Source organism: Alosa alosa, chromosome 4, assembly GCF_017589495.1.
Source record: "Alosa alosa isolate M-15738 ecotype Scorff River chromosome 4, AALO_Geno_1.1, whole genome shotgun sequence".
Taxonomy (NCBI): domain Eukaryota; kingdom Metazoa; phylum Chordata; class Actinopteri; order Clupeiformes; family Clupeidae; genus Alosa; species Alosa alosa.
This window is the reverse complement of record NC_063192.1, coordinates 10168122-10178814: the sequence shown is the minus strand read 5'-3', so window position 1 is coordinate 10178814 and position 10693 is coordinate 10168122. Positions and strand designations below refer to the sequence as shown.

The window sequence follows — 10693 nt, the reverse complement described above, 5'->3', positions numbered from 1 at the left end:
AGAAACATCCATATCCTTTGTAAGGCGCGAATGCATCCAGGGCTCCGCATTCACCTCCTCACGTTTGCACATTGACATCACACCTCATCTCAGCCATTACAGCGTCTCACCGTCAGAAACAATTAACCTGATTCAGGAGGCAGTTTTTCCAAATCTGACGTGTTTCGCGTCTCTCAAAGTTGCCTCGCTGTTGCAGTATTCAGCTCTTTTGTGCGTAAGCAGTTTTTAAATTCAGATATGATTCACGCGATGGCAAGGCCTGGTGAGAGCCTGAGTGCCATTTGTGAGGGATTCACACATTTGCGTTAATTGCCTTTCTCGACATGTCAAGCTACCTGCCGCTGCCTTCTCTGTTGCGCATGGAGAGAAATGCTGTTCAAAATGTGTAGCCTTGTCTATGAAAACCTCAGGATGTCGTATTTGAAAAACAAAGGCAGAACATGAAAGGACCTGCATGAATAGAGGATTAAGACTTGGATTTTAATATTTATAAAAGTGCATTCATTTGAAAATAGACAAATCTCTGTGGTCAAAGGAACATTCACAAAGTCTCTTTGTGCTCATAAGGTTTGAACTGTCACTTTAAAATGACACATTATAAATAGTGTTAATCGTACAAACAATAAAGAATGTTCTCATGTCATGTTGAGAGTATCTGGAGAGACCAAAAATGAATGTGTTACTCATCCAACTGCCAGTTCTAATTCGTATCAGTTACTATTATTAAAAAACATTTAAGTGCTAAGAGTAGAACACTTCCAAGTGGGCTGTTGTTGAATTCATTTATTGAAATAAATCATAGATTTAAACATCCACACAAACGTTTTGTAATGTAATTCAATACAATGATCATGTTTTGACCAAATCAGTAAACAGAAGTCATCAGAGCCTTTCCTCTCCCTGCCTGCTCAGTGGGTGACTGACCTAAAGTCCAGTGTTAAACAAACATGACCAGTAAAACTTCCCAGCAGAAGCCTGAACTGTATTATCTGATTCTCTGCTGAAACTATCATGTATAGGTAAGCTCAAGGATTTGTAACCTGGACACTTAGTATGAACTATAGGCTACAGACTCCATTGTGGGTATTTCTCTAGATGGTGAGTATGTCTCTCCATTCCTCATTCTCTCTGTTGCAGTGTTGTTCTGACTGTCCTTAGCCTGCTTCCACTGGGCAGGAGTGTGGATCTAACAGGCCTGTATGGCACCTTCACCTCCCCTAACTTCCCTGACAACTATCCCAACAACCATCTCACGGTCTGGAACATGAGCGCTCCAGAGGGCCACAGGATCAAGCTCTACTTTTCAGCTTTTAGCCTGGAACCCTCTTACCTGTGTGAATATGACTATGTTCAGGTATGCTCTGTGGCTCTAAGTTCTCCTTTAGAGTAGGACAGAATTGACACATCTCTTGTAACATCTTTCCTTTTGTTCCAATAAGGTCTTTTCAGAAGGCAGTGAGCCTGTCCGCTTTTGCGGGGAGGAGGAGAAAGACTACGATGACGCACCAAAGAACACAGCACTGTACTCAGCTAAGAACACCATGTCAGTTGTGTTTAGATCCGACTTCTCAAATGAGGCAGAATACACTGGCTTCCAGGCTATTTACACCACAGAAGGTATTTATGTTAAGACGTAAGAGAATGAACTATTAAAAAGCAGACATATCTATCACCCAGTATTAGTCTATATTTGGCACTACTTATGTGTTTCCATATCAAACACCCCCTTGTGCACTAATGCACGTGAACGGTGCTTTAGCTGGTTTTTGGTGTTGAGTGACATCTGTGGTGTTTTGGGCAGATATCGATGAGTGCTTGAACACTGCGGAGGATGGAGAGCCAGTGTGTGATCATTACTGCCACAATTATGTTGGTGGCTATTTCTGCTCTTGCAGAATGGGATACCAACTCCATCCAAACAAAAGAGCCTGCAATGGTAAGGGGAATACACAGAGGGCACCAGAGCAAACAGAATAATTGAGCTTATATTGTTGCACACTGAAAGGTTAGAGTTTGCTTATGCATTATGGACAAACTGGAGTATCGATTAAGCTAAATGGAATAGATGGTATGTTCCTTTAAATGCTGAATTATTGTGATTTTTGACATTTGACGTTACAAACAAACAATTTTCTGTAATACAAGAATGTACACAAATAAATGTTTGCTTGGCTTTGTTTAGCATGTGTTTCATTCTATGTTAGCCTAGTTGTTTGCATTTTGAAAATGACAAATAAAATAGACTGTGGCTGCTATCAGGTGAGGGTCAGTGTCTGATTGACTTTGAAGGTCTACCATCTGAACTCTGCTCCTTTTAAATAGACAATGATCAATGAGCTTGCGTTTTATGGTTGACTTAAAGACCAATGCCAATGAATTTAATAAATAATACATAATTCTTATGCTACTGGTCACACAACTGAGAAAAATATCAAACTTTCCTTTTGCTCTCGCACCAACTGCATTCTGAGATTCCCTCTCCCCATCTCAACTGCTCATTGAAATGTTAAGAGCAGTGAAGGTTCGCTCCTTGGGAAATAGCAGCACTGGGTAAATTATAGGTTTCCATTAGCTGGCGGAGTATTCAGAGAGAATATAGCGTGATAAGCACGTCCTGAAACTGACTGTGTCGGCTTCAATGGATTTCTGAGGAGGGTATGCTTGCCGCGTTTGAGTTGGAAAGAAGATGTAACCATATCTTTTTTATATATATTGTGTCTCCATCTCAAAAGAGTCAAAAGCTGTCTCTGAAGAAGGCATGAATAGAGCACTATAATATCCCGGCCTGCTTGCATCTGGAGGAAGCAGCAGACGCCAGTTGCACAATTGCTGGAACGGTGGTTAACAGACTGTGGAGAGGCGGGCCGCTGAATAAAGCAGTTGATCTCTGTCAGTCAGCTAGAGTCTGGGTTAATTATCGCGGCCGCCTGAGGGAGCCGTGCTCCGTAGAGCAGCAGAAAATTGATACCTGTTTGCAGCTGTAATGGTGCGCAGAGGCTCGGTAATTAATCACAATTACCAACCCAGACGTTCGTGGTAATTGTTATTCTTTGCTTGTTGGGAAAAAAATGCCATCACGTCATATCGGGAGATGAATAGACAGAGATGACGACCCCTGTTTAAATTTCCTTAATTATATAAATTACCAGAACGCTGCCCCCTTAAGATGGGTCCATCCATTTGTGGACTTCTTGTATGTTCATTATTTAGGCATAATTTCCAATCACATGTACTCATGGTGATGTATCTAAGAAGCAGACAGAGCTTAAATTGATTTGTCTGAAATGACATTAATCGGATGTCTCTGGGGGGTTTCTGTCTCATTGTGGGTTTGTGTGTCTGTGTGACTTCTGCAGTGCAGTGTGCTGGCCAGTTACTGTCCCAGAGGTCAGGGGAGTTCACCAGCCCAGACTTCCCGAGCTTTTATCCCAAGCTCAGCCAGTGCGACTACACCATACACCTGCCTGAAGGCTTCGTCCTCATCCTGGACTTCCAGGATCCTTTTGACGTGGAGACACACCCAGAGGTCCCGTGTCCATATGACACCCTAAAGGTTTGTGAAGTACACTGTCAACAGGCGGTCTCATGGATACTGGCAGCTGTCAAAATAGCTAAACCTGGTAAATCACTGCCAGACTCAGGGAAACAGGCCCATTCCTGATGTTAGAAGGTACTACCAAATAAGGATGTCCTTGTGGTATTACACTGCAAGTGTCTGTGGTTAGTGGTGTTACACCCATGGGTGGTGGACTTGGCATCAAACTAATCCTACCTCCATCCATTTGATGAATGCTGGAAGTTTTATCATGTTGAAAGCTTCTCTGCAATCCATGACTTCTGTCTCTTTCCCTCATACCAAAGGGTATGTTTTGTTTCTAAATAGATTTATACTATATTGATACTAATTTATTTTTCATTTTACAGATTAGAAGCAAAACATACTGTGCCCAAACATGATGACATCTCTGACAGCATTATTTAGTTTTAAAAAATCATGGTGGTACAAATAGTAGTCATGTACAAATAGTAGTCATGTTTTTATATCTAAGTCGTGGCAGTCGTGGCTTACTGGATGTCGGTTCGATCCCCGACCAGTAGGAATGGCTGAAGTGCCCTTGAGCAAGGCACCTGTCCCTTCACTGCTGCCCGAGCACCGCTGTAGCAAAGCTGCTCACTGCTCCGGGTTAGTGTGTGCTTCACCTCACTGTGTGTTCACTAATTCACGGATGGGATAAATGTAGAGACCAAATCCTTGTATACGCAAGTATACTTGGCCGAGAAATCTGATTTATGTTTACATTTACATCTAAACATATAATAATAATCTAAGCATCATGTTTATACACAGGCCCAGGGCTCAAGGAAAATACATTGAAAAGTACATTATTGGCATCTTGGATTCTATATCTATAGATCTATCTATAGATTACTGTTTTTTTTGTTATGCTCAAGACCAAAAAGAAAGACCACAGTGTATATATAACCTGTAAGAGATAGCTTAATTGATGACTATGTAAGATAGTGTCTCAATTTGAAATCCACAGATCTTAGAGAGAGTGGATTTCCAATGGGTTTTTGGTTGGGAAATAACAATTTTGTTGGAAAAAATGTAAATGTCTTATGAATGACTGGTAGAAAGGTGCAATGAGTGGTGTCTTCCTAATTATATGGAAATCTAAGCTCTTCTCAGTGACTGTCAAATTTTGGACTAGAAGGCAGTGAAAGAATATTTTAGGAGAGGGCACACACCGACCTACTTTTAAGAACTGAGAATGTTGCCGTGTAACTGGTGGAAAAGGATAGGGGATACTGAAGGTGCTTAAAACAGGCCAGTGTGCAAGCCTAGAGGCATTGTTCAACCAAACCCTTCAGTCTAAAGACTAAGACTGCAATCTGATACTGAGTTCTCCAAGTGTATGTATATTACATTTATATAAACCCAATTTTCTTCATACTTTATTTATTGGTGAAACATACTCACACAATACCTCTAAAGTGGCTCAACAGACAGTTGTTTCAGCTGCTCAAGACTTTTGGGTCAGCCTATCATTTACAGTGCAATCATTCAAACACACTGATCACTAGAACTGTAGAACATATGTGCTTCGTTTACTTTTGGATGGGATCTTCCAGGCACCTGCTTAGCATCCCCTTTCTGTTGTGAAACTGAATGGAATTGAGTGCTGCGAGACAGATGCAAGGACTCACCTGCTCAGGCTACTGTGCTGAACTGAACCGGTAATGACCTTCAACTAACTCTATGTGGGGGAACTGCAGCTCTGAAGACAAGGTAGTCATTAGTCAACAAGGTAACAGGGATATAGATGCTTGAATGTTGTTGCATGTGGTCATATGTATATATCTGAGTCGGCTGTCTCGGATAATCTTATGAGGCTGCATCATGTGCAGTGGTAGTATACATGTAGGCAAACTGAGGTGAGACAGTCAGTTGTCCACACAATAAAACCTGAACCTCCTAAACCCAAAGATCAGTCTGTATCGCTCAAGGACAGCAGCCAACAAGGTCTGCATTAATGGAACTCACCTCAATTGAAATTAAGCTGTTTTCATCTCACGCGCCTCAAAAAGTAAATGATGAATTTAGCACGTAACATGGTTCTTTCACGGTGCATAATCAGACGAACGAGGGGATAAATCACAGGGGTCTTCCGGGTGTAAATCACTTCACCCATGCCTATACCTTCAGCCTCTTCAGTGGTAAAGCCCAGTTCATCACGATAGACACAGGGGCACTCTCTAAAAACGCACCAATCAGTCAGCTGACGGCTGATAAATAAACAATGTATTCTTCCTCATGCCTGCTGATGAGGTTTGCAGGTCCCCTTCGCCTTGCGTGCTCCCCCGAGATGGATGGCTGAGCTGTTGCTTGCATTCATTGAGAGGTCTGTTATGCTCTTCTCATTCTGTTCTCATGTTTATGCGTACGTGTGTGTGTGTGTGTGTGTGTGTGTGTGTGTGTGTGTGTGTGTGTGTGTGTGTGTGTGTGGTGCGCAGCGTGTGTGTGTGTGGGTGGGTGGGTGTGTGTGTGGGTCTGTGTGGTTTGTTGCTTTGTGGGTGTCCAGATCACAGCAGGTTCACGGGAGTATGGCCCATTTTGTGGAACCACAAGTCCTGATAGGATAGAGACCCATAGTCATGAAGTGCGTGTGATATTCAAGACAGATGATTCAGGAAGAAACAGGGGCTGGAAGATCAAATACACTAGTAAAGGTATGACAAGTTGTCATATAGCAATGACATCATGGCTTTTCAGTGATATATGAATTAATTTAAAAATGAATAAATTAATTAATTTCTTCAATTGCTTCTGTGATGGAGTGAACACCTCTTTGATGTCTGTTATGCTGAATCTTTAAGTGAAGCTAAACACCTTTATAACACATTAAGAACTTTTCTCTATTCCCCCCCATCTCTGACTGTTCCCCACACAGCCATGCCATGTCCAAACCCAGTGATTCCTGCGCGTGCTCGCATTGAGCCTCAGCAGTCTCAGTACATCTTCACAGATACGTTCACCCTGCAGTGTGAAACTGGCTATGAAATAAAACTGGTAATTGAACTGGATTTACCATGTGACTGTCAAGACTTTTGCAACCTCATTTCTAAAAAAAAGGTCGGAGGGGGATGTGCATGTGTGCTTTAATTCTTCAAATAAAATACAGTAACTCCTGTTTTCACCAGGGTACAGAATACTTGGAATCATACCACGCAGAGTGCCGAAAAGATGGTACTTGGAATGCTGAAATGCCCATCTGCACACGTGAGTCATATACATTTACAGTTGAGTGCAAAAGTTTGTCACTTTAAAAATGACAAAAGGTGTAAAGCACAGAAGTGAATTGTCATCAACACAATATCTAATGCACAGTCACTTTTTACAAATGTTTCTTCATTATTAAAAGTAACATATAAATGGTTAATAGAATAAATAGAAGTGATTGTGAAAGTTTGCATCCTTCTTCATGAAATGTTCTGAAATACTTAATGTCTTCCCTTTTGCCTTTATTTTTAAACTCCAATTTCTGTACCCTCTGAGCAGCTTTTGTGTCCTTTCAGGTGTACTTTGAGCCCATTCTTCCTGGCATATTCATACCAAATCTACCAGTTTACCTGCTGTCCACCATTTCTACAGAGGTGTTATATTATACTCAAGTCATAAGCCTGGGAGGGCCATGGCAAACCTTTCATCATATTGTTTTTTTAAACCATTCCTCAGTTGAGCTTTCTTAGTATTTGGGTCATTGTCGTGTTGAAGGATTCACTGCCTCTTCCTTTTTAAAGGTTGTATCAGCGATTTCAGGCCCAAAAAAGGCCCAAACATAAATGATCACTTTCATCTAAACGATCCGCTAGCTGTCTGCCCCATAGCAGCCGCCAAAAAAACGTGTCTCTGTAGGCACCCTAGGCTCCGAGATCTGTACACAAAACCAATTGCTACCAACAAGGGTTGGCAACCCACTCAAAAGCAAAATAAAGTGTTTCAACCAAAAGCCGACGAGATGCGCGTTTAGGAGAGTTTTAATTGCACGGGAGGGAGGGGAAGGGAGTAGCGAGCTAGCTCTCTGTTTTGTTTAAATATCAACAGAAGTGACGTATCCCTCGCCTAGAAATCTAGATGCACCCTACCCAAAACTCCTGGAGGACTGTATAAAACCTGCTGGGGGCCTGATCTGATCTGGCCCCAGGCCTTATGTTTGACACCCCTGTTCTACACACAAGTCAGCATGGTTTGTATATGCTAAAGAACATGTGATCAAGCCAAATGAGTTTTGGAACTAGAGTATGTGGTCACATGAGACCAAAGTCATAACAGCAAGAAAGAAAATTGCCTATGAGGAGAGCTGAATTCATAACAATAATAAAACTTAGTGGAGGTGTATATCTGCATCAGGCACCGGCTCTTTGCATCAAAGGAGGGCTATTTACTATGTAACCACTGTACACATGAGAAATAAAAAAACAATATCAAAAGATTTTTTTCAAAACAAAGCCTCCTATCAACAGCCAAGACACTAAAGTGTCTGCAAGCACGCATGAATCCTTCATGAATAAGTAACGTTTTGACATGGCCATCCAGACTTAAATATAATAGAACACCTGTGCAGAAGGTTTAAAAATGCTATACATGGCATAGCAAAGTAAAAAAGTAGATTTAGGACAAATACAAAAGCTGAATACAATACTGCTGAATACAAAAGCTGCTCAGAGGGTACACAAAGAGATTGGAGGAGTTGCAGGCATATTGAAGACAAACTTTTGCACTGATAATTTCTATTTTCGATTCCATCATGTTTTTTTATACACTATTTGTCCGTATCTGTTACTTTAAATGATGTGAGCGTAGAAAGAACAGTTTTACACCATTGGTTATTTTACAGCCTAGAGGGACGCAATACATTTGTAAAGTTTAATTTCAAAAAGAGAGAATATAATGCAATAATGACTGAAGCTTTATACAATTGTATAAAGCCTCAGCTAAGGTCACATACAGTTAGGGACAGCCAATAAACAAATTTATTTTGCTTTTGCAGCTGTTGACTGTGGAAATCCTAATGAAATTCTAAATGGTGTTGGTGCTTACACCCAAACCACCTACAAGTCTGTGGCTAAGTACATATGTGACGCACCATTCTATATAACAAAAACTGGAATGAATGGTGAGCTTCTAAAAGCATTCTTGAGATAACATGGTTAAGGTGTAAGAATAGCATCTCACTTTACCATTCTTACATTTCCCAGAAATCTTCACGTGTGATCACAATGGTATCTGGAGAGACTCATCTGGTGGCAACCAACCTCCTAAGTGTATACCTAGTAAGTGATTGAGCATGTTGTCTCTCGTACTTCCTCTCCAAGCATGTATGAAAATATACCACCCAAAGGGCATTGATTATAGATTAAGCTGAAATCACACAAGTCACACCCTGGGAACTGTTAAAAAAATACAACCTGTTATTAGTCACACAGCATGAGAATACTTCAGAGACAGATTGTACAGTAGCTTTACATCGATTGTCTTGGACTGACTTAAGGTCTGATTATTTTATGCAGTCTGTGGAAAGCCAACTCACGTGGCCCTGGGGAAAATTATTGGGGGCCGGACGGTGGAGAAGAAGGAGATCCCGTGGCAGGTATTGGTCATCTTGGGGGGCCGCATGGTGGGCGGGGCGGCGCTCATCAGCGACGAATGGATCCTGACAGCCGCCCACGTCCTGCACGGTTACGGCGGTGTCTCCAATCTGATAGTGAAGATGGGCATGGTGAAACGCAATGACCGGGAGGCGGTGCAGGGCCTGCCCGCGGAGGTCTTCATCCATCCGGACTATCACCACGATGGGGTCAACTTCAACAATGACATTGCCCTGATCAAGCTGGAGAAGAGGGTGGCTATCAATGACATGGTCATGCCCATTTGTCTGCCGGGCAGAGATGAGAGATACACTCTGAAAACAGACGACATGGGTAGGGTGTCAGGGTGGGGTGTGTCACATCGCAACAGCTTAAACCTCCAGTACACTGACCTACCCGTGGTTGACCATGGGACTTGTAAAGCTATATATGATGGCATTAAGGAGAAAAAACTAACGGTGACTGAGAACATGATCTGTGCCGGCCTAGCCGAGGGTGGTAGGGATGCCTGTCAGGGTGACAGCGGAGGATCTTTGGTGTTCCAGGACAGCAACACCAAGAGCTGGTTTGTGGGTGGCATCGTCTCGTGGGGTTATTACTGTGCTGAGCCTGGCTACTATGGAGTCTACACGAAAGTTAACAACTACCTCTCCTGGATAGAGGACACCATGGCTAAGAACATTTAAACATTACCTATATGTTTCATGCATGTTTTATGATAGAAAAGGGACTTGCAACATTGGAACATACAGTAGAAGTATTTTCTACTTCCCATTACTACCCTACTGGGGTTTAAATACTGCTTTGGACTATGGTACTCCATAAGAGCTTGTCTGTGATTACTTTACATGCAAGTGGATTAAGCCGCAGAACCCACATTGAGAAACAATCATTTCTGCTGAGAACTTAAGCACAACCAAAGAGCCACTTGTTGCTCTTCGAATGCGTTGATGCGAACAGGCGGGGTTAATGTAGAGGGGCTGTTTAAAAGTCAAATGAGCCACAGCGTAGTCTCCAGGCTCCTGATCCATGATGTGCAGTCATTTACCCCTCATGCATAATGGAACTGATATCGGCACCACCACGGCCTCCTTCTATCTAAAAACCCGTTAAAGGTTTCTCCTCTCATGTAATTGCCTCTCCACTGTCATTTTAGACCTGCAGTCTCCCAGCGATCTCCAGTCCCAACTAACACTCATGTGTCCCATCAAAAATCCTCATGCTACGTTCACTCTTAGAAATGTTTTAACCTTGTCTTCATAAACATGCAGTAATCACATCAACAGCCTGGTTATAATTGGGATATTGTGTGTGTGTGTGGGGAATAATAATTATTGTGAGGCGAAGTGATAATGTCCTCCCTTGAAGCCAAGGAACAAAAGCTATTCAGAGGTTATTGTTCTTGGAGGAGTCTAAAAGGACAAAGAGCCGAAATGGCAGGAATACAGATGTCTTTGTTTGCTTATTTGTGCCAATAGTTGTTATGGTCTACTTATTCCTGGAAGAACAGAGTATGTTGCTCACAGTTGGCTTGTTTGCCCTA

The 10693-nt window shown here is 42.1% G+C and overlaps 1 protein-coding gene across 1 annotated transcript; it reads left to right on the top strand.

Annotated features, from left to right (window-relative positions):
* Positions 1 to 946: 946 nt before the first annotated feature.
* On the top strand, positions 947 to 10466 carry masp2 (MBL associated serine protease 2). Its single transcript, XM_048240254.1, has 11 exons — positions 947 to 1019; positions 1138 to 1354; positions 1440 to 1617; positions 1802 to 1936; positions 3357 to 3553; positions 6084 to 6231; positions 6453 to 6571; positions 6703 to 6781; positions 8553 to 8678; positions 8761 to 8835; positions 9073 to 10466. Exons 1-11 carry the CDS (start codon positions 1012 to 1014, stop codon positions 9834 to 9836), a joined length of 2046 nt encoding a protein of 681 aa, XP_048096211.1. The 5' UTR covers positions 947 to 1011; the 3' UTR covers positions 9837 to 10466.
* Positions 10467 to 10693: the final 227 nt, after the last annotated feature.

What these genes read in the sequence shown, in the direction of transcription:
- masp2 (XM_048240254.1), top strand. An exon ending in GTGAATATGACTATGTTCAG is followed by an intron (nt 1,355 to 1,439) that starts GTATGCTCTGTG and finishes TGTTCCAATAAG; the next exon opens with GTCTTTTCAGAAGGCAGTGA. An exon ending in TGAAATGCCCATCTGCACAC is followed by an intron (nt 6,782 to 8,552) that starts GTGAGTCATATA and finishes TTGCTTTTGCAG; the next exon opens with CTGTTGACTGTGGAAATCCT.